Source organism: Natator depressus, chromosome 2, assembly GCF_965152275.1.
Source record: "Natator depressus isolate rNatDep1 chromosome 2, rNatDep2.hap1, whole genome shotgun sequence".
NCBI lineage: Eukaryota > Metazoa > Chordata > Testudines > Cheloniidae > Natator > Natator depressus.
In genome coordinates this window covers 223,132,067-223,156,757 of record NC_134235.1, presented here as the reverse complement: position 1 = coordinate 223,156,757, position 24,691 = coordinate 223,132,067, and the positions used below count along the sequence as shown (strand labels likewise).

Genomic DNA, 24,691 nt, shown 5'->3' with positions numbered 1-24,691 from the left:
TACAGAAATCAATTTTAAGAGCCCTTTAAATCGACAAAAATGGCTTCTTCGTGTGGACGGGTGCAGGGTTAAATCAATCTAATGCTGCTAAATTCGACCTAAACTCGTAGTGTAGACCAGGGCTAACACTACAGTGATTCTAAAATGTAGGCTGCAGCGTTCATTTTCTTAAGATTGAAAGTTTCCAGAGCTGTGGAACCTCTAGAAAGTCTTCTGAATTAAATTTTATTTCATACGAAAACTGATATGTTGCAATTATTGACAAGTCTGGAAGCAATACACCACTGACAAAGTGGAATTAGTTATTTTATTAAATTTAAATACCACTCTTTTTAACTCCAGACATGATTCTTCTGCACTTTTTGGTAAGTGAAGAAGGAATTCTTTCTTGGAAAGAATTTATTAAATCTTTTACTGAGTACTTAAGCATTCTAACTGTATCAGACTTAACAGTTTTAAGTGGCTAGTATGTTTGGGTGTTGAACATGAGGCACTTCGGAGGCCCAATTCTCAGAGTGTATATGCTCAACTCTTTAAAAAAAAAATAATAATAATAATAAATAATAATTCCACTTCCAGATATCCAGTTGGGCACTGAATCATTAGTCTCTTGAACATTTTGGGTTGCCTAATCTATTAACAGGTAGTGGAACTGATTGACTGGGTGTTGTATTTTTCTCCTATGAGAGGCCTGGAAAATCTTCAGTATCTTGTATCTTAACTCACTTCCTTCCCTCCTCCCACCCCCCCCCCCCCCCAACCTACTTACCCCTTTTTCATCAAGCAAAGTAATTGTAAAGAGAAAAAGGGTGCACGTTAAACTGATTTTATGATATAAAATGAACTGTCTTGTTTATACTAGGACTCCAGGGTTCCAGAATCATTCACTGTATATCACTACAATGGATTGAAGCAGTCCAATTATAATGAAAAGGTATGATGATCTGAGAGAAAATTAATTGGGAGCTGCTTAGGAGAAACCAGTAATCATGACCATGTGATAGCAGTTCACTGTCTTATGTGAAATGAGTTGATGTCAGTGCCATTCCTTGTGTCCATATTGCAGAACTGCCACCACATTTGACACTGAACAGCTGGCCAAGTAAAAAATTTTCAGTAGAAACTTGTTTTGCACAAATTTTCTGCTTTCCACAGAAAATTGATCCCCCCCCCCCCCCCCGCTTCCCAAAACCAGAAGTATTTCAATTTGGAAATGCTACCTCATACTCCAGTTCTCTTCTATATACCATGCTCTCTGGTTAAACCATATTTACTGTGATACACCAGTCACTCTTTTGCAGAGAGGAGACAATGCATCATGGGAGATGTAGTTGGACCCAGAGGGGAGAATGGGGTTATGAGACAGATGAACTTAAACTCCCATAAAGCACCACAGCAGCATTTCAAAATCAAAATTTCTGGTCTTGGCCCAAAAAAAATGATATTCAAATTTCTGTCAAATCAAAGATTATTCTTCAAAGGAAAAAACATTTTTGCTACCAGTCTGAGTAGAGATCACAAGGAATGAATAGAGACAACTACCAGTGAGGAGGTCCTTCCAGAAAATGCATTTTGATTCAATCACCATTTAATGCTGGTTGAAATCAGAGTAATTTGGGATTATAAAGTCTTTAGAATTAATTGCTATGGAACTTCCAACAGTCTCATATTCCAAAATGTAGGCAAAGCTACTCAGATTATGATGATTGCCTAGCAGGTTGGATTGATTTAAATCTGATTTTAATCATAGGTTGATAATTATAGGTTGTTACATTTCTTCAGATTGTTAATTGTAACATTTTTATTATGCTTCAAAATGGTGAATGAGGCAGTTCTAATTTACTAATTGACAAGCTTTTGCTTGCTTTTTTCAAGTTTCAATTTCAAATGGAAATTCAATTTAAAATGCACAAATATAGCATTTTAATTTTTTTTAATTATTTTAAATGTGCTGATTACATACAAGAGAAGTTACCAACCTTTATTAAAACTCATTTTCCATTTAAAACTAATTTATTAAACAAAGGAAGCATTTTCTGTAGTTAGTGAATTGACTGATTATTTCTGGTTACCATGTCCTTCAAAATTTTAGAACTAGTAGATCTCATTCTTTCACATTTTGTTTTCCTTTTCCAATCTATGAATAATAACTATCTTTCCTGCTTTTTCAATACATAATTGGCTTCTTAAGTTTGAATTAGGTCATTGAACTGAATTTATTGAATGAACTGAATTATTGAATAAACTGAAGTAAAGAAAACATTCTCTCTGCACCTTGCAAAAGAGACAAGTGCTGTCAAAAGCTGGTTTCGCATTTCCAGCAGACTCTGGTGTCAGGTGTTTGAACTGGTGGCAGTCACTGGCTAATGGTTTGACTTTCTTTAAAAATTGTCAGCAATCATGTACTGCTTAGTATTATATTATAGTATTTAATTTTAATGGATTATAATAAGTTTGAGCCTTAACATAGGATGACAATTTCAAATTTAATTGTAAATTTTTTTTTAACAAACGGATATTTATTGAAATGAAAAGTATTTGATTTTTTTAATCTATTTTTATCCACTCTATTGCCTGGTTATTTTGTATACATATACATGTTTTTTGAAGTTTAACCTTACCCACCATATATTTGTAACAATGATCTTCTAGAGAATTCTGGCTATTATCTTTAAACAATATCGCTGCTTTATTCCATTTTATGAATTAAACTGACTACAACAAGGACTTCATAGTATGAATCTAATTAACTCTAGTTGCCTTGAATCCAGGGAATAGGGGACTAGCTGTTATTTTGAAAATAAGAGTACATTTAACTTTGGGACAGGTAAGCTGTAGCAGTAGAAGTTATTTTCCTGTACCTTTTGTCTACTTTACTTTAAGACCAAAATATTCAAACATGTTTTGCTAAAGTTGGGCACCTAAAGAAGTGACCTGTCTTTCAGAGGTGCTGAGCACCTGCAGCTCAAATTCAGTGCAAGCTGTGGGTGCTGGTCACCTCTGAAAATCAGGCCACTTACTTGGATGGTTAAATTTTATTCTGTGTGCGCTTATTCATGAAAGCATGAAATACGGAATATAAGATTTTGTTCATCCTCATTGTTAACCCTTATTTTCTTGTGCACAATTGTATTGGTTGTCAATTTCTTTTCATTTGTTCTGTCTACTGACACCTGTGTTATGTTAATTCACTCCTCCCTCTTTTCTGTTGCATTTGAATGAAAAATATCAGATTGTTTATAGTAACATGTACCAATATGAGCAAATTTCAGTGCTCTAACTTCATAGTTTCAGAGTAGCAGCCGTGTTAGTCTGTATTCGCAGAAAGAAAAGGAGTACTTGTGGCACCTTAGAGACTAACCAATTTATTTGAGCATAAGCTTTCATGAGCTACAGCTCACTTCATCGGATGCATTCAGTGGAAAATACAGTGAGGAGATTTCCGATGAAGTGAGCTGTAGCTCACGAAAGCTTATGCTCAAATAAATTGGTTAGTCTAAGGTACCACTAGTACTCCTTTTCTTTCTGCATAACTTCACAGTGTTTCCATATATAGAGACGCAGACTTTGGTGCACTGAAACTATTCTGCTTCAAAACTATGCTATTACTCATCTGAAAATTTGGTCAAAACATGATTTCTGACTTTCTTGTAAGACTCGTGCTCTACTATAAGGAAAGATTTGTACATGTTTTGCCTCTTGTGCTTTTTCATCTTATCTAAAGAAAATTGAGTTTGTTCAATGAATGGCCTATTGCCTCAGACTTTTTGCATCATTTAAGTTTTCAATTTTATTTTCTTTCTGCTTTGGCCTTTACTGTCAGTATATGAACAGCATGACTAATCTGTGACCTGAATAGAAGTTTCAGGCATCAACACCTACCGGTTAGATACTCTGGATCTCATATTTCAATAAATGTGAACCACTTGTGTAAAACTTTAATTTGATTTGAGTTTTTCCTTTTGTTATGAAAAGCATGCTTTGTGACAAGTGGCTTCCTACACTGTGAAAACGACATTCTATGTCTATCTTTAAAGGTATCTCAGGAAATATATTGAAGTAGATGGTTTTATTTTGACAGGTCATGTATGTAGAAGGCACAGCAGTTGTTATGGGCTTTGAAGATCCAATGCTACAGACTGATGATACTCCAATAAAGCGCTGTTTGCAAACCAAATGGCCATATATAGAATTACTCTGGACCACGGATCGATCTCCTTCATTAAATTGATGTGTTTAGAAGAAATACTATACTACTGTCTAATGCTTTACTGGGGGATTAAGAATTGGCATTTGCTGAAAGCAGTATACTTGACTGTATGAAACTGTACACTGGTATCATTGATAAATTGTAAATAATGATTACAAACACTTTTCAGTGTTGTTTGAAATATTTACTTTTTTTAATCAGATTGATTTCTCTTTATAATAGTTTGTCATTTTTTTGGCCATTGTGGTAGTATTGTGAGTTCTGTTCTGTTCTTTTAAAAAGGCCTACTTATACCATCTGAATTTGCCATCTCAAAAAGATTTGAAAAATGTCTAATACTGCAGTATCTGCATGTTAGGTATCAAATTAATCTTTCAACAGTAAAGTCATTCTCTGTTTGCTTCCTCTTGAATCTTTTGGGCACATTTTATTATTTAAATTATACTGGCTTACGTTACAGTATCATAATTTGTGGTCTGGACTGGCCTTGCACTGAATGTTTAAATGAGCTTAAACTCTCTGCAGTTTTTTTTTAAATTTGGCTCTGACTAAACAACTTTTACAAAAATGGTAAAATTGGGAATAATTTCTAGGCTCCTACTACTTAATATAAACCATAAAAGCCGTTTCTAGGCGGTTGTATATTGCTATGGCTTAGCTATCTGGCATGTTAAAAGTGAAGACAGTATGAGGAAAAATAAGTGTGTTAATATTTATTCAAAGTTGTATAAAGGAAATGTAAAAAATCAACAGCAGGAAGAATTTGTTCTATAATCTTTAAATTGTTCAGATTTATAGTATTGCCAAATACCTCTTCTCAATTTGTCCAAACAACAATGTAAGCCAGCTTTATTGTATGTGTTAAGTGCATGAGAACATCTGTTATTACATGAGTATATGCCTTTATTTATTATCTAGTTGTTAGCCCTAAATAAAAACTTTTCCCTGAACTATGACCTAGCACTTTCAAGTTTATTTTTTCAATCTGACCTGTTTACTTCCTCTTCAGTTTCTTTGTATTGAAAAAATAACTGGAGAGTAGAGGAGCTAAAAATGGACAACTTTTGAAGTAGAGTGATCTCTTGTGGATATAAACACAAGTTAAAGATAACGAAAGGATCACTTTAGTGCAGTTGACCCACTTAAACTTTCTGTTCACAGACCATAAATGCATAGCGTATATTAATATCAAGAGGGCTGAGAATTCATGTTTAGAAATTTATTTTCTCCACAATGTTTAGGTGGGGATACTTTCTTTTTATGTATAAATAACAGCATGAGTTAGCTTGTTTCCCCATTAAGCAGACTTGTGCTGTTTGAATTGTCAAAACAAAGAGTCTAACAAAACACCTGTATATTGGAGTATTTTCAGTGTAAGTTATGTAGTAATGGCAGAGAGAAATAACAAGCTTACCTGCATGGCATTTTCAGTTATATCCTCTGTATAAGCATAGAACCAGCTACTAGATTTACATCTGGAAAATGTCAGCAGTGAAATGCTACTCCTGGCTACATCCACATATTCATTCCAAATACTTAACTCCGTAATTAACACTGCTCCTGAGTGCAAAATTGACAGCACTGAGAGTATCTCAGTTTCAAAAACCAAGAAAATAATGCAGAATTATATTTTCCTGAAAAATTATCTTCTCATGGTCAGTAACAATTTGAGAACTTTTTAAAAAATAGCCTTTCATGTATCTGGACACAAGTTTAAAATGTCCATTTATCTGATTCAAATTGGAACATGAATATTTTTCACATGTGAACCTGATCACATAAATGGGAATAGCTGTAGTGCATACCCTCTCTATCCATGGAACTGTCTTGTAACCAGCTTAAGTGGTCTGGCACATCCCAGCTTTCTGTGCCCCTACCCTGAACCGGGCAGAATGCCACTACTTCATGCCATCTAAGGGTATGGACTCCTTGTTTACCCACCCACCCCCCAATTCGCTCGTGGTTCACACGGTGACTGACCAAGCCTGACAGCAACATCCCAAGGCCACCCCTCCTGATCAGGTGATGAAGAAATTTGACCTTCTGGGATGCAAGGTCTGCTCTTTTTCAGGCCTTCAGTTATTCATTGGCAACTACCAGACCATCCTGGTGGAGTTCCAGGCCTTTCTCCCACCAGAGCAACAGCAGGCTTTTCAGGCCCTACTGGATGAGGGCAAGCTAGTTGCCAAAGTGGCCCTCCAAGCCATGGTTGACACCGCGTCATGCTCTCTGGTGCACAGGATGGTGCTCTGCCGGGATTCCTGGCTTCAATCCTTCAGCTTTCCCAAGGAGATCCAGACTGCCCTAGAGGGCCTCCCCTTCGACAGCCACAAACTTCAGTGATGAAATGGACAAGTTCTCCACTCTCTTAAGGACTCCTATGCCACCCTCTGGTCGCTCTGAATCTACACCCTGGCCCCAACTTGCAGGCAGCAGTGCTAGTCTTCCAGACCATGCCCTCGCACTGCCTATCAGCCCTACCCTCAACACCTGCAAGATCCATCTCGCCAACGCCCGTGCACTACTCTGCCACCACCTGCACCTTCCCTCAATGTCCATCCAAGTAATCCTTTTGTTTCTTCCCCCAAGATCCAAGAAACTCACTCCACCCCTTCTGCAGCACCTCAGATTGTTTTGGGGGGCTGTCTTGCCCTGTTTGCCCACATTTGGAGCAAGATCACCACTGAGTGCTGGATATTGTTCCCCAGTTGAGTTCCTCTCCTTGTCGCCCACCCCATGAGGACCCTGGGGATCCTTCCCGATGCAGTCTTGGAGAGGAAGCAGACACCCTCCTCTGGAAGGGTGCCATAGAATGCGTCCTGCACTGCCATGGCTGCTTCTCCCCTTATTTCCTTGTTCCAAAGAAGAGGGGTGGCCCCGTCCCATGCTGAATGTCTGGTCGCTGAACAAATGCATACGCAAGTTCCACTTCTGGATGGTCTTGCTCCCCCTCATTATCCTGGCCCTCCCCCATGGAAGCTGGTTCGCAGCTCTTGATATGAAGGATGTATATTTTCATATAGACATCCACCCCACTCGTCGCAAGTTCCTCTGCTTCACCGTGGGACACTCCCACTACCAGTTCTGGGTCCTCCCCTTTAGGACAGCCACTGCTCCCTGCATCTTCATGGGTGTAGCGGACTACATGAGCTATCTAGACCACTAGCTATTCCCCTATCTAGATGACTGGCTCCTCGTTGCACCATCTCTCGACTGCCTCTTCACCATTATCCAGACTTACCTGCAATCTCACCTTCATGGGGCACACATGGACTCTCTTGCAGCCCGAGCCTTTCTCCTATCAGATCGATTCACCATGCTCATCGCACAACTACACCACCTTCTGCATACACACATCCAGCAGTGCCTCTTCCTCCTTAGCCACATAGCAACCTGCACCTCGGGCACACTGTATGCCCACCTGCATATGCACTGCCTCCACCTGTCTCTAGTGGATCAACAACCCACAGTTGGAGCACCTGGACAAGCCAGCCCTAATCCCCATCTCCATCTTGGCTTCCCTCCCCTGCTGGTGGAACACATCCATGATCCTGGCCAGCATTCCACTCACTCCCCCCTTGTTACACACCACTCTCACCATGGACACCTCATTTGTGGGGTGGGGCACCCACTTGGAGGGCCACACAGCCCAGGGCCTCTGGTTGCCCAGAGAAGCACAGATGCATATCAACATCCTGGAACTGCAGGCCACCCACCTTGCTTGCCAGACACTCCTGCCCCCATCAGATCCCACCACATTCAGTTGCTCTCTGACAACTTGACAGCAGTTGTATATGTCAACAAGTGGTCCCCCTCCCTCTGCATGGAAGCCATCCTCTGGAACTGGTGCCTCAGGCACGAGGTCACCCTCTATGCTGTGCATCTCCCAGGCACCAGCAACTCTCTGGCAGACATGTTCAGCAGGTCCTTTTATGCAAATCCTGAGTGGAAGCTCCAGGACCTCACACTTCACTCAGTCTTTTGCCAGTGGGGCACTGTGGCACTCTGTACCTTGAAGCAGCACTCTGGAACCCCCATATTCACCCCTGTCATAATAGATATATTTCATACAAAGCATACCATGTAAGGGATCACATGAAAGGTCATGATCTGCTGAAACCCATTGTTCTGTCCAGATAGGTGTATCGTTAGTGTGTATGAAGTTATGAGATTTTTTCTGTATGGTTGTTACAACTTTATTTCAGTAAGTTTGAGAATCTCTACTGCTAGTTTCCCAGTGACAACAAGGGTGGTGGTTCACTCACAGGAGAGTGTTCAGTGACCATTAATCAGCAAGGGAGTTGTAAACAAGGGATTTACAGTTCTGTGAGAGGAGCACCACACAATGGGGGATTGCTCAACTCTGTGACTCAGCAGAGCCCACCAGGACATGTTTGGGTAAGTTTCTTTCCAGGGACTGCAGATATAAAACAGGACAGTGGCATCATGCTTTTACCTTTCTCCTCCCCTACCGACTCTGAAAGAAACAAGAATGCTGGGAAGACAACAACTTGAACTGAGGAGACTGGTCCCAGGCTTAAAGGGGAAGTCTGTGTATTAAGAACTGTAACCTACCTGCAACATCAAGTGGGGTGAGAAAAACTGTTTGGTCCAAAGACTGCCTAGTCTAATAAGGTTTAAGATTTAAACTGTGTGCTTGCTTTTTTTTTTTTTTTTGGGTAACTATCTGACCTTTTGTGCATACCACTTATCACTTAAAATCTATCTTTCTATAGTTAATCTGTTTCTATATTTTACCTAAAACAATGTGTTTTGCTTGGGAAATCTCAGCTCAGTTTACAGCTCAGTTTAGTGTGTCCCCTCTCCACATCAAGCGGGAGTGGACTAGGTAATAAACTTACACTGGTCACGCTTCTGACCAGGCCAAGACAGTACTGTTCTGGGGTGCAAGGCTGGGGGCTTGGGAGATTTGCTGGTGCCTTTCTCTGTGTGATTCATGAGTGGCTATGGGAGCGTTCACGCAATTTAACTGGGTGTGGAGCTCCATATGCTATTATATTGAGTACTAACAGAACCTAGTGGGGTTTGCTGCTTGTCACTATCAAAGCATTGTGAGAGACAGCCCAGGCTGGAGAGTTAAGTGGTACCCCAGTTCCAAGTTGTACCCCGGGATCCCATCACAGGCACACCACACTGGGATCTCTTCACAACAGCCAAGAACCACAAAATTCCCTTCTTCTGCTCCACAGGAGCCCTCGGGCCGGGCTCACAGGGCGATGTCCTTCTCCTTCCCTGTACCACCAAACATCACTATGCCTTCCCACCCATTCTCTTGCTCCCACAAGTCCTGTGCAAGGTACAGCAGGATCAGCAACAGTCCTTCTCATAGCTCCCTCCTGGCCTCACCAGTATTTGTTCACCAGTCTCCTTCACCTCTCCACTTGCCCCACAATTGGCCTTCCCACTCTCCCGGATCTCCTCACACAGGCGCATGGCTGCCTGTGGCACTCCAACCCAGGCCCACTCCACCTCACAGCCTGGTATTTGAATGGGGCTCACTTATAGACAGGGTGTGCTCTGCCCCCGTGCATGGCATCCTCACTCACAGCAGATGGCAGTCTACTACAGCCTGCTACCAAGCTAAATGGCGAGGCTTCATTACTGGGTACACCATCACTGCTACCCTCTGGACTCAGTCTCCATTCCCACCCTTCTGGACTACATCCTCCACCTTCAACAGTTGGGCCTCACCTGCTCCTCCACATCCACCTGGCAGCACTCAGTGACCTCCTCCCTGCTGTGGATGGGTTTTCTGTCTTCACTTACATGACTACCGCCCACTTCCTTCGCGGCCTCCTCCAACACCTTCCCGTCCATGCGGAAGCCTATTCCTTCTTGAGATCTGAATCTCATCCTCTCCGCCCTCATGAAGCCACCCTTCATAGATATTTAGGTCACAAGGGACCATTATGATCATCTAGTCTGACCTCCTGCACAACGCAGGCCACAGAATTTCACCCACCACTCCTGCAAAACACCTCACACCTATATCTGTGCTATTGAAGTCCTCAAATTGTAGTTTAAAGACTTCAAGGAGCAGAGAATCCTCCAACAAGTGACCCGTGCCCCATGCTACAGAGGAAGGCGAAAAACCTCCAGGGCCTCTTCCAATCTGCCCTGGAGGAAAATTCCTTTCCAACCCCAAATATGGTGATCAGCTAAACCCTGAGCATATGGGCAAGATTCATCAGCCAGATACTACAGAAAATTCTTTCCTGGGTAACTCAGATCCCACCCCATCTAATATCCCATCACAGGCCACTGGGCCTATTTACCATGAATATTTAATTACCAAAACCATGTTATCCCATCATACCATCTCCTCCATAAACTTATCGAGTTTAAACTGAAAGCCAGATAGATCTTTTGCCCCCACTGCTTCCCTTGGAAGGCTATTCCAAAACTTCACTCCTCTGATGGTTAGAAACCTTCGTCTAATTTCAAGTCTAAATTTCCTGGTGGCCAGTTTATATCCATTTGTTCTTGTGTCCACATTGGTACTGAGCTTAAATAATTCCTCTCCCTCTCTGGTATTTATCCCTCTGGTATATTTATAGAGAGCTATCATATCTCCCCTCAACCTTCTTTTAGTTAAGCTAAACAAGCCAAGCTCCTTGAGTCTCCTTTCATAAGACAAGTTTTCCATTCCTCGGATCATCCTAGTAGCCCTTCTCTGTACCTGTTTCAGTTTGAATTCATCCTTCTTAAACATGGGAGACCAGAACTGCACACAGTATTCCCGGTGAGGTCTCACCAGTGCCTTGTATAACGGTACTAAAACCTCCTTATCCCTACTGGAAATACCTCTCCTGATGCATCCCAAGACCACATTAGCTTTTTTCACTGACATATCACATTGGCGGCTCATAGTCATCCTATGATCAGCCAATACTCCAAGGTCCTTTTCTTCCTCCGTTACTTCTAATTGATGCATCCCCAGCTTATAACTAAAATTCTTGTTATTAATCCCTAAATGCATGACCTTACACTTCTCACTATTAAATTCCATCCTATTACTATTATTCCAGTTTACAAGGTCATCCAGATCTTCCTGTAGGATATTCCTGTCCTTCTCTAAATTGGCAATACCTCCCAGCTTTGTATCATCCGCAAACTTTATTAGCACACTCCCACTTTTTGTGCCAAGGTCAGTAATAAAAAGATTGGTCCCAAAACCGATCCTTGAGGAACTCCACTGGTAACCTCCCTCCAGCCTGACAGTTCACCTTTCAGTAGGACCCGTTGTAGTCTCCCCTTTAACCAATTCCTTATCCACCTTTCAGTTTTCCTATTGATCCCCATCTTATCCAATTTAACTAATAATTCCCCATGTGGCACGGTATCAAACGCCTTACTGAAATCTAGGTAAATTAGATCCACTGCGTTTCCTTTGTCTAAAAAATCTGTTACTTTCTCAAAGAAGGAGATCAGGTTGGTTTGGCACGATCTACCTTTTGTAAAACCATGTTGTATTTTGTCCCATTTACCATTGACTTCAATGTCCTTAACTACTTTCTCCTTCAAAATTTTTTCCAAGACCTTGCATACTACAGATGTCAAACTAACAGGCCTATAATTACCCGGATCACTTTTTTTCCCTTTCTTAAAAATAGGAACTATGTTAGCAATTCTCCAATCATACGGTATAACCCCTGAGTTTACAGATTCATCAAAAAGTCTTGCTAATGGGCTTGCAATTTCATGTGCCAATTCCTTTAATATTCTTGGATGAAGATTATCTGGGCCCCCCGATTTAGTCCCATTAAGCTGTTTGAGTTTTGCTTCCAGCTCAAATATGGTAATGTCTACCTCCATATCCTCATTCCCATTTGTCATGCTACCATTATCCCTAAGATCCTCTTTAGTCTTATTAAAGACTGAAGCAAAGTATTTGTTTAGATATTGGGCCATGCCTAGATTATTCTTGACCTCCACTCCATCCTCAGTGTTTAGCGGTCCCACTTCTTCTTTCTTTGTTTTCTTCTTATTTATATGGCTATAAACCTTTTACTATTGGTTTTAATTCCCTTTGCAAGGTCCAAGTCTACTTGACTTTTAGCCTGTCTCACTTTATCCCTACATGTTCTGACCTCAGTAAGGTAGCTTTCCTTGCTGATCCCTCCCTTCTTCCACTCCCTGTATGCTTTCTGCTTTTTCTTAATCACCTCTCTGAGATGCTTGCCCATCCAGCTTGGTCTACAGCTCCTGCCTATGAATTTTTTCCCGTTTCTTGGGATGCAGGCTTCCGATAGCTTCTGCAGCTTTGATTTAAAATAATCCCAGGCCGCCTCTACCTTTAGATCCATAAATTCTTCAGTCCAATCCACTTCCCTAACTAATTTCCTTAATTTTTGAAAGTCAGCCCTTTTGAAATCAAAAACTCTAGTTGCAGATTTATTTTGTTAATCCTTCCGTTCATGAATTAGCTCATGATCACTTGAGCTAAGATTATCCCCTACAACCATTTCTTCTATGAGGTCCTCACTACTCACTGAAACCAAATCTAAAATGGCATCCCCTTTAGTCGGTTCAGCAACTACTTGATGAAGGAATCCATCAGCTATCGCATCTAGGAAAATGAGCCCTATTATTATTACTAGCACTCGTCCTCCAGTCTATATCTGGGAAGTTAAAGTCTCCCATGATCACACATGATCAAACCCCTTGCAGCCTGCTCTCTTGCCCATCTCTCCATAAAGATGGTAATCTTGGTGGCCATTACCTTGGTGAGATGGGTTAGCGAGCTGGTGGCCATGACAGCCGTCCTGCTCTTCGCTGTCTTCCACAAAGACCAGGTCTCCCTGTGCTTGCCTCGCAAATTTCTCCCAAACGTGGCTTCCCCATTCCACCTCAACCAGTGCATACACCTCCCAATCTTTTACCCTTTTACATCCTCGTCTGGCACACCTGTTGCACTCTCTCAATGTCCATCGGGCGCTGGCCTTTTCTCTCCAACGCACCTGCGCCTTCTGTGCCTCGCCTCAGTTCTTCCTCACTATCGCAGAGCTCTGAAAGGGCCTTGCCGTCTGCATTACCTCTCTAAATGGATCTTCTGTTGTATTGAGGAATGCTATGTGCTCTCTCATATTTTTCCCCAGAGTCACGGCCCACTCCACATGGTTGCATGCTGCCACATTGGCATCCCTTGCGGACATACCATGGCAGGACATTTGTAGGATGGCCACGTGGTCCTCCGTCCACACCTTTTCCGCTCACTATGCCATCACCTCTACGGCAGTGGCAAATGTAGCAGTAGGCTGCACTGTCATACAGACTGGCTTCTTGCATGTCCGCACAACCACCCCCCACGCTGATCTCTGCTTGCTACTCTCCAATGTCTGGAATCCATATAGGGACCATCACTTGAAAAAGAGGAGGTTACTTACTGTAACTGGAGGTTCTTTGAGATGTGTGGTCCATATTTGGATTCCAATACCTGCCCTCCATTCCCCTGCTGCGGACTCCATCACTTGCTGGTAAGAGGGACCTGGGGTAGCGTCAACCCGCACAGCCTCAAAACCTCGGATGCATCACGTGGCCGATGCATGTGCGGGTCAACAGACACTACTACGAACAGTTCTGGTGCACAGCACGCATGTGCATCCATGCCTGGAATCCAGATAGGGGTGTCACATCTCAAAGAACCTCCAGTTACAATAAGTAACCTCCTCTTCTTGCTTAGCCATGCAGACCTATTTTTTTGTTCAATTTGTTCAGCTATCAAAGAGTATATTCCTGCTTCAGAATAAAATTGTGATCTGGTGGGAGAGGGGTAGGATTGGGGAGCTCAGACATGTCCAAACAGCCCCACTGGGGCTCCCAATACCCAAGTCAGTAGAGGGATTAGGGGAGATGGTATAGTTGATGGATCTCTATGGAGCCCTGTAGATTCATCAGGCCATGTCTATACTTCCTGGTAAATCAGCAGTGCTGCGATTGATGCAGCGGGTGTCGATTTAGCAGATCTGGTAAAGACCTAAGTTGATGTCAGAGCGCTCTCCTCTCGATTCCGGAATTCCAGCTCCCCAAAAAGAGTAAGGTAAATCAGTAGGATAGCATCTCCCATTGACACAGCGTAATGTAGACACCACAGTACGTTGACCTAAGCTATGTCTACTTCAGTTAATGTTATTCACGTAACTGAAGTATCATAACTCTAGGATGACTTACCGTGGTAGTGTAGACCAGACCTCAGTTATCTCCACAAATACTACCAGGTACGAGGGGGCGAATGTCGCAGCAACAAGAGCTACTGCTGACCTCCTAGAGAGTCCTTCCCTCCATAACACAACCCACTACTTGTCCTGGCTAATGGTGTTAGTTTACCTTGTAAACTTTGAGGTTAAACTGTAGTCCAGCTCTATATTTTTGGAATAAAGAAGCAAGCTAGCACAACTCCTAACGAAACATAGACCTTCCCTCCAGCTTGTCTTGGATATTCAGCAATGTTTAGGGAAAAAGCAAAAGCACAACCTGTTTAATAATTTTTCCTAGGCATAAAGAAGGATCTGGGAGTATTATGGAGGGAGGAAGCAGGAAAGTTTGGATATAGTGGTTCTGTCCTAGATTCTTAGAAACATTGTTTGTATAATATTTGGAGGATTACTGTATCTCTTGTATTTTTGGCTCCTTATTACCTAGAACAATAAAAGTGCTTTTATAATTAAATACTATTTGAATATAATCCTGTTAAAGGTGCCATTTATAAAAGGAGCATATGTAAATTGCAACGCACAGGTCAGTGTTTAGTTACTATTTAATACCAATGACCTTATGAATTAAAATATATTCTGTAACAAATAAGAACAAACTAGTGGTGCTAAACTGTAAAACGGCTTATATATCAAAAGAGCAGGTAGTTAACTAACAGTGTAAATACTCCAGACCATGGATTTAATGCCAAAAAAGATCACACAGTGGGTAGGTTTAATTTACAGGTAAAAATTTCAGCATGATCCAGGGAGGAAACCCAAGTGCCCAATTGGCAGTCTGACCTAGTGTCCACTGCTGGACCATGCTGTGATCCTGGGGCAATTACTGCACCTCTGAGCCCTTTGTTCCCACTCCTACTCCTTGTCTTACCTATTTACACTGTAAGCCCTTCAAGGCAGGGGACTGTTAATATATAGGTGTATTATGCCTAGCACAATTAGGTCCCTACGTCAGATGGGGCTTCCAGGCACTGCTCTAATACAAATCATTGCAGCCTTTCTGTGTGTTGAGGAAATAGTTGCAATTTAACTGCCATAATTAATAAGAGGAGGGAGGAATACTGTACTCAGACTGATCTCTTATAATAAACCACTGGGATTAACATTGTTCCAAAAAATGCTTTTGTTGTGTTTTGCTTTCTTGGGACCTGAAACATGTTAAGTATCCAGTGTAACTCCCACCCAATACCTGTAAATATGCATATTTTACTCTACAGAGACCACACTCTCTCCCGTGTAGAGTAAATCTTATGTTTAAATCTAGCTGGCCAGCTTGAAGGCTTCCTAAATTTCAACCAATCTTTTCACTCATTTAACATAACCCTCTTTGGCTTTGACCTGCTCTCCACTACTTCTCTTAGTTGGGATGATGAATTTAGAGCTTGGAGAAATGAGTAGGGCCTGGGCATATAGCAGTGTAAAAATAAAATATCATTAGGGAAACCTCTATGACTGCATTTTAATCCTGACCCACAATGCCTGTGCTATTGCAATCTTTGGGCTGTTTTGAGCAAAAACTGTAATCAGTCAATCTAAGTTTGTGAGGATATAGGATGGCTCAGAGGACAGGGGGTTTGGTGTTGATTTTGTTTATAAATACCAAATACAGCTTCATCAGACAATAGCATTTGCATGCAACATTAATCTAAAAGAAACACAAGAGACTGCAAACTTAAGTTACTGGAGACTATCTGCTCCTTCTCAAGAGTCAATATTTTGGCATGGCATCCTGACCTCAGTTCCCAGGCAGAATCTCGCTGTAGCAGAATTGCAGCTTGGGTATAAGGGAAAGAGCTAAAGGATCTTGGTAAGAGGTTAGAGTCCTGGGGAGTTGGTGAAAAAGCTCAGTACATAACATAATGAGTTTTCACTTTTTTCTTAATTGAGCTAGCGTGAGCAACAAACTGCAGATTTTTTTTCTTCAATCCAGGGGTGCCAGAGCAGTCTGCCCTTCTAAAGAGGTAGGGAGGGTGCTAATGTGACCCAAGATGCAGTAGACCAAGGTGGCTTATGGGGGAAATGCAACTTAGGTAGAGCTCCCTCTTCTCCAAATTAAGGGTGCTTCATACTTCTTCCCTATCTAAAAGCTGTCAACCTGAGGCTAGCTGTCTGTGTGTATGCTCGAATATGGGGAGTCCCAAAGATTCAGGATGCTTAGTATGAAGGTTAATGTGAACATGCAATTTTTAGCAGCTGTGGCGTTGCTAGTAAGGTACGGTTTTCTCCTCTTCTCTCACTGCCTCATGATTGTCATGTTTCCAAGACAAAATACTGCATACTAAATTGCTCCAATTACAAACTCCCAAAAGGCTTCATTACTATAGAAATGCCTTTAACTAGTAAATAAATAACTGAGGGAAATGGTAAACTTGTCAAGGTGGATGGACTCCTGGAGTGCACTTTCAAAGTGCAGTGAAAGGGTTTAGCAGCACAACTGCCATCAACATTAATAGGAATCACACAATTAAAACCCTGTGCAGTGCTTTGAAATATTTGTCCTCCTGATGCTAATAGTTAGATTATGCCACTAATTATACAAATAGTAAGATTAAAGCATTGTGTAAAGACCTTTTATGAGAAATTTAGTCTTTAGTCCTTAGGCAGAAACTCCACTGGAAGTTTTAGTAGATTTTAGGGCCAGAGGGACCATTACAAAATCATCTGATCTCCTGCATAACATAAGACCCTGAATATCACCAGTAATTCCTGCATTTTGCCTGAGTAGGGACTTCAGGATTTGGCTCATTCAATTGACCCTTCCAAATGGCTTTTTTGATCATGTAAGCAGACACTGATTGACTTTTAAATGCAGTTTGCCTTTATGTTCTTCAGACTCGCATCAAGGCAGATACAGCTTTCCCTCCTCTGTCTCTGTTTCTAATGTCAGTTTAAGGCTTTTTTCCTAATCATCAAAGCAATTAATGGATCAAGCCCAGATACGCTAAAGACCACATTTGAAACTATCAGCTACCAAGCCAGCTGTCCTCCTCTGAGACCAAAACGCAGGATGAAGCGGGGAAGAAAGCATTCTTCATTGAAGAAATCTGGCAATAGAACAGACTTCCAGAAGAGCTGAGTTGAAGCTGGAGTTCAACTGTCTTTGCAAAACCTTCCTCTTCACAAAGGCTTTTCCCCCATATAAAGGATGCAGACAATGATAATGCCCTTTCTTACCACAAAAAAACAAACATGAAACAAACCTTAAAAAAAAGTTTTTAAACCAAATGACTGCAAGTCTACCAGCAACACTGCTGTCGCTAGTGATTTTATGTGGAAAGCTACTAGGGTGACGGGCAATAATATATAAAACCATAAAATAAGAGATTAACGCATCTTTGTGAGTTGTGCCTGTTTCATCCCTAGATGTGCAGCTGCGTCATCCGGGTGATGGCTCTCCGCAGGTCCCAGGTGCTCTCCTTCCTTCGGGAGGGAGGGTACTCTGTGATTTTCCTGCAGGAGACCCATACGGATCCGAACGCTGAAGACAGTTGGCGGCTGGAGTTGGGGGACAGGGTCTACTTTAGCCATTCCACGATTCGGCAGGCTGGAGTGGCGACCCTGTTCTCCCCGACCTACGGCCCGAGGTGCTAGGGGTCGCCGAGGCCGTGCCGGGTCGCCTGCTGCATCTCTGGGTCTGTATAGAGGGGCTCGTGGTTAACCTCGTTAATGTCTATGCCCCGACATCGGGCCCGGAGTGGCTGCAATTTTCTCAGCAGGCATCCGCCTTCCTCGGCACCTTAGATTCTCATGAGTGCCTGGTCCTGGGAGGGGATTTTAATACCACCCTCAAGGAGCAAGACCGCTCGGGGACCGAGCAGAGCCCGGCCGCCGCGGACACCCTCCGGGAGATAGTTGAACATCACTCCGTAGTGGAAGTCTGGCATGACCACCACCCGGATGACACTTCCACGTTCACCTTTGTCCGGGTGGAAGCCCATCAGTCGAGCCACTCCCGGTTGGACTGCATTATTTATCATGCTTCCATCTCTCATGAGCCCACTCCTCCAGCATTCGGCTGGCCCCATTTTCTGACCAGCACCTAGCCACCGTGACAGCCTCCCTCTGTGCGGTGAGGCCAGGGCCAGCCTATTTGCATTTTAACAACAGCCTGTTGGAGGATGAAGGCTTCATGACATCCTTCCAGGAATTCTGGCTGGCCTGGTGAGGGCAGCGGCGTGCCTCTCCCTCGGTGCAGCGATGGTAGGACCTGGGGAAGGTGCGCGCCCGGCTTTTCTGCTGCGACTACACCCGGGGCACCAGCCGATGGAGAAATGCGGTGATAGAGCAGTTGGAACAGGAGGTCTTAGAGCTGGAGAGGCGTTTGGCCGCCAGCCCCGAAGACCCGCTCCTCTGCGGAGCGTGCCGGGAGAAGAGGGAGGAGCTCCGGGCCTTTGAGGACCATCGGGCCCGGGGCGCCTTTGTTTGATCCCATCCGCCTCCTTCGGGAGATGGATTGCGGCTCCTGCTTCTTCTATGCCCTGGAGAAAACGAGGGGGGCTAAGAAACACGTCACCTGCCTCCTGGCAGAAGACGGCACCCCCCTCACGGAACAAGCGGAGATATGCGGGAGGGCCCGAGCCTTCTACGCAAGTCTTTTCTCCCCAGATCCGACCGACCCTAGCCCTTGCAGAGTGCTTTGGGAGGAGCTCCCTATGGTCAGTGCTAGCGACCGAGACCGGCTAGAATTGCCTCTCACTCTGGCCGAGTTCTCGGAAGCCCTCCGTCGTATGCCCACTAATAAGTCTCCAGGCATGGACGGGCTGACCGTGGAGTTCTACCGTGTGTTTTGAGACGTCCTTGGCCCAGACCTAGTCACCGTCTGGGCTGAGTCTCTGCAGAGCGGGGTCCTCCCTCTTTCGTGCAGGCGAGCGGTGCTCACCTTATTGCCGAAGAAGGGGGACCTCTGCGATTTACAAAATTGGCATCCCGTCTCGCTCCTCAGCACTGACTACAAAATCGTAGCGAAAGCAATTTTGCTGCAGCTAGGGTCTGTGCTGGTGGACGTGATCCACCCAGACCAGATCTACACCATCCCGGACCGCAGTATCTTTGATAACCTATTTATGGTTCGGGACCTTTTGGACCGTTCGCCCTCCTGTCCCTAGATCAGGAGAAGGCATTCGATAGGGTGGACCATGGGTACCTCCTGAGCGCTCTGCGGGCGTTTGGCTTCAGACCCCAGTTTGTGGGTTTTCTCCGGGTCCTGTACACTTCCGTAGAGTGTCTGGTTAAGCTCAACTGGACCCTGACCAAACCGGTCAGCTTTGGGCGAGGAGTACTGCAAGGGTGCCCCCTCTCGGGCCAACTGTACGCTCTGGCGATCGAACCCTTCCTTTGTCTCCTCCGCAGGAGGTTGACAGGGTTGGTGCTACGGGAGCCAGAGCTGCAGCTGGTCCTGTTGGCATACACTGATGACATGCTCCTCGTGATCCAGGACCCCGGCGACTTGGTGTGGGTGGAGGCTTTCCAGGCCATCTATTCGGCAGCCTCCTCCGCCTAGGTCAACTGGGTCAAGAGCTCTGACTTGGCAGTAGGAGACTGGCAGCAGGCGAGCTCCCTCCCACCCGCGCTTCAGACCGTCCGGTGGAGCGCGGGTCTGCTGCTCTACCTCGGCATTTACCTTTCTGCCACGCATCCCTCTCCACCGGAAAACTGGGAAAATTTAGAGGGCGGAGTGATAGAGCGGCTCCAGAAATGGACGGGACTACTCCGATGTCTCTCCCTCCGAGGGAGAGTGCTGGTGCTTAATCAACTAGTCCTGTCCATGCTCTGGTACCGGCTCAACACCCTGGTCCCGGCCCCAGGTTTCCTGACCAACCTCCGGACATCGATTCTGGGGTTCTTTTGGTCGGGAACGCACTGGGCCCCTGTAGGGGTTCTTCATCTACCCCTGAAGGAAGGAGGACAGGGCCTGAAGTGTCTACACACTCAGGTCCGTGTCTTCCGCCTCCAGGCCCTACAGAGGCTCCTCTATGGTGCAGGCAGTTCGGCATGGAGCACACTGGCGCACGCCATCCTGCGCCGCATCCGAGGGCTCTGATATGACCGGCAGCTCTTTTATCTCCGTCCGGGAGGTCTTCCGCGAGACCTCTCGGGGCTGCCGGTCTTCTACCAGGACCTCCTCCGGACTTGGAAACTGTTTTTAACGACCAGGTCCATGGCGGCCACCGAGGGGGTAAATCTCCTCGCGGAGCCCCTGCTTCACAACCCCCAGCTCCGTGTGCAGGTGGCGGAGTCCCGCTCGGTGCTCCAGAGCTTGATCCTGGCAGAAGTCACGAGAGTCGGAGACCTCCTGGACTGCGACCGGGGAGACTGGCTGGATCCCCTGATACTCGCCCGGCGCATGGGGCTCTCCAGACCTCGCACCCCCCGGTGCGTACTTCAGGAGGCGAAGGCCGCTTTGCCGCCCACTGCTCGAGCTTACCTCAACCGGGTCCTGCTCGAGGGCACGCCCCACCCACCCTCTACCCCAGGCCCGCCGGACCTTTTAATTGGACCCCTGCCCCGCAGACCCAATCGACCCCCTCACCCCTTCACTGCGAGCCGGCTGCATGAACTACAGCCGGTACGCTTCCAAACCGTGCCAAGGAAACATCTATACACACTCGAGCTCCACACCCTTCACGCCCTCACCCTAGTGTCCCACCCCGACACAAAGTGGTGAGACCTTCTGCCACCTTTGGAGGGTGAGCAACCCCGGTGGGCCAGCCTATATTCCACCTTGGTTCCGAGGCCCATCGGGGACATAAGTTGGTGGCTCCTTCACGGAGCTGTGAGCACGGGCATGAACTTGGCGCGTTCCACCCCCGTCCCAGATACTTGTCCCTTTTGTGGTGTGAGGAAAACCCTGGGGCATGTGTATTTGGAGTGCGCCAGGCTGAAGCCCCTGTTCCAGCTCCTCACAAATCTCCTATTACGTTTTTGGTTACATTTTTTCCCTCACCTTTTTACTTATGCACTCCCCATCCGTGGCCTCACAAAGTCGCGGGATCTCCTAGTTAACCTCCTCCTGGCCCTGGCTAAAATGGCCATCTATAAAACCAGAGAGAGGAGGTAGGCTGATGGAGTTTCCTGTGACTGTGGGGCCGTTTTCCGATCCTCAGTCCATTCACATATCCGGGCGGAGTTCCTCTGGGCGGCGTCCACTGACTCCCTTGATGCTTTTGAGGAGCGGTGGGCGCTGTCCAAGGTTCTCTGCTCGGTGTCCCCGTCCGGGTCCCTTTGTCTGACCCTTTGATTGGGGGAGAGAGTAAGGGGCCCCAGCCATTGCTGCTGCGGACACCACCACCTTAGAGGAGGAGTCCTTTCACATGTGGGTGCACGTGCCCCCCCCTCCCCGGATTGTCCACCCCACAGCCTGCCCCCTTGTTGGGTGCTTTCAGAGGAGGGAATAATTGGTGACACTCGGGCGTGGTGCCAGGTAACTCGAAGGGGTGGAAGACCACGAGAGTCGATGAAGCCCCCTTGCTCTGGGCCACCAGGTAATTCGGAAGGGTGGAAGACCACGAGAGTCGAGGAAGCCCCCTGCTCTGGGCCCAGGCAAGCTTGAACACTTCCCTCCCTTGAAGCTAATGAGAAAACAATTGTGATTGGTTGCTGTGTTACACATGGCATATGCTGCTGTTTTTACTTTGTAAGTGTGTTATGCAAATAAAAATATCTTTTGCTTCAAAAAAAAAAATTACTCTCCTGTAGCCATCTGGCCCGACCCTGTCACAGAAGCCACATGTGGCTCTGTAGCCTCAGTCTGAGTATCACTGATCCAAAACAAGCAGATCATAAGCCAATTTAGTGTAAATAAGATATAAAGCCACAAGCGGAGAATATCATCCCTGAAGAACAGTCTGAGTTTCGTGCTGGAAGAAGTACCACAGAACAGATTTTCAACCTTCCTGTTCTATGTGAGAAGTACAACACCAGCAGGACATCTACCACTTCTTTGTTGACTCCAAGAAGGTGTTTGACAGAGTATGGCATGAAGCGCTCTGGACAACCATAAAGAAGTACAATGTTGGTCGTAAGCTTTTTCTTACCATTAAACAACTGTATGCCAAGGCCAGCTTTGCCGTTCTCATCAATGGCACAATAGGAGAGTGGTTTTGCACCACTGTTGGAGTCCGGCAAGGCTGTCGTCTTTCGCCCACACTACTTGGAGCGCATAATGATTGATGCCCTAGAAGATCACATATGCACAGTCAGCATTGCGGGGAAAACAATCCCAAATCTTCGGTTCACTGATGACATTGATGGCCTGGCAGGCAGCAAAGACAAACTTGCCAACCTTGTGAAATGATTGGATGAAACCTCCACAAAATACGGCATGGAAATCCGTGCAGAGAAAACCACGCTGATGACAAACAAACATGATGGCATCAGTTCAGATATCACTGTCAGTGGACAAGAGCTGGAGACAGTGAAACAGTTCAAGTATTTGGGGGAAGTCATCACTGATGAAGGATCAAAGGCAGAAATTCGGGCAAGAACTGCGCCAGCAGCAGCAGCAGTGGCAAAGCTAAAGCCAGTTTGGAGGAATAAGAAAATGTCTCTGGAATCCAAACTGAAACTGCTGCATTCACTGGTCATATCCATTTTTCTGTATGCATGCAAGACATGGACCCTTACTGCAGAACTTGAAAGGAAAATACAGGTAGTAGAGATGAAATACTTCCATAAAATCCTGGGCATCTTCTACTTCGACCATGTCACTAGTGAAGAGGTCTGCAACATCATCACCCAACGTGGTGCGTCATATGAAGATCTCCTGATGACCATGAAGAAGCGCTAGCTGAAGTGGTACGGCCATGTAACAAGATCAGCTGGCCTATCCAAGATCATTCTCCAAGGGACAGTATGGGGAAGAGAAGAAGAGATGGGTTGACAACAAAAGAATGGACACGAATGGACTTTGCAGAGATTCAAGCACTGACACACAGTTGATTGCTCATCCTTGGTGGTCCCCCAATGACCAATGCGGTTATGGGGAGTTATGTTGATGATGAAATTATAAATTACCTAGAAATATTAGCTGACACTCTTGTACTCTGTCATATATATATATGTGTATATATATGTGTGTATATATAGCTAGTAGTGAATTTTCTGCTTACTGGGTTTTTATCAGTCTTTGAGTAACCCAAAGCTCTAATTGAAACACTTATCACTCAGGCACATCCTGTGAATTTCTGACACTCCTTGAAGGGTTTGGGATCTAGAATCTAATGCATGGCTTTTACAAGTAATTCTTAATATAATTTTTTCATCATAGGTATATTATTAATACTCAGTTTATTTAAATGTTTCAGAACACCAACTGAGACAACACAACAAAATGGACATTTCTTTTACACAATGTGAACAGGACATGGTGGTAGTGTCTTGTAACAGATGGCATGTCTTCCAGTGAAGTGAATATCCTATCGCATGGCTCTATTTCCTCTTGGCATGCCTAGCTGAAAAGGCAATATGTAACGTGTTATTCACTTCACAAAAGAATCAATGCATGCTACAAAATGTTGCAACTCCACTGCAAAATATCACTAAGGTATAGTCTCTGACTACAATATCTTGACAATGTTTTACTTTTTATGGCTTAGCTTGTAAGATCTTTGGGGAAGGAACTGTTTTGCTATCTGTGCAGTGCCTAGCACAGTGGGGCTAGGGCCTTTTGGCAATACTGCAGTATAAATAATTATTTTATTATTTTAATGGTCATATGGGTTTGGGGAGAATATATTGTGTGTTTTCTTTTTCTGGTTTCTGGTTATCGATTAAGCAACCTGGTCTAAATCTGCAGCATCCAATAATGGTCTATTCCTTGTAGTCCTTCTGGCCTCAGCTACAGTACTCTTGAATCAAAAATCAAACATGAAAAGCAACATTGGTACACATCATTATTAGAGATGGGCCTGAACAAAACCCATCTCTGTACACCTCCAATTTGGGGGCGGTTCAGAATCTGAATCTAGCTCTGGATCCAAATTTCACAACAAACCCCTTTCTCTCCTAGAGGCTGACACAGATTCCAGATTTGAATGTCTATTCTATGTTAAGATGCAAGCCCATCATGGATATTTACTAGGTGACCCACTACTTCATTTAAATTTGTGAAAGAACTTGTGGGATTGGGCATACAGGTGTCATGGTGCTCCACTGATAGGACCCTATATCCTTGACGTATCCTGACCCAATACTCCTGGGGAAAGGACCCAATGAGCAGACATTACTATGGAGCTTTTGGAGTTAAATCCCA

The 24,691-nt window shown here is 44.6% G+C and overlaps 1 protein-coding gene across 2 annotated transcripts in view; it reads left to right on the top strand.

Annotated features, from left to right (window-relative positions):
* The window catches only part of MINDY3 (MINDY lysine 48 deubiquitinase 3), a 93,490-nt gene extending 88,345 nt beyond the window's left edge, over positions 1-5,145 (top strand). For both annotated transcript variants that reach the window (XM_074943399.1, XM_074943400.1), the window contains 2 exons: positions 863-934; positions 4,082-5,145. In XM_074943399.1, the coding sequence (XP_074799500.1) occupies positions 863-934; positions 4,082-4,231 (222 nt within the window). In that variant the 3' untranslated portion in view covers positions 4,232-5,145. The remainder of the gene's footprint in view (positions 1-862; positions 935-4,081) is intronic.
* The last annotated feature ends 19,546 nt before the right edge of the window (positions 5,146-24,691 follow it).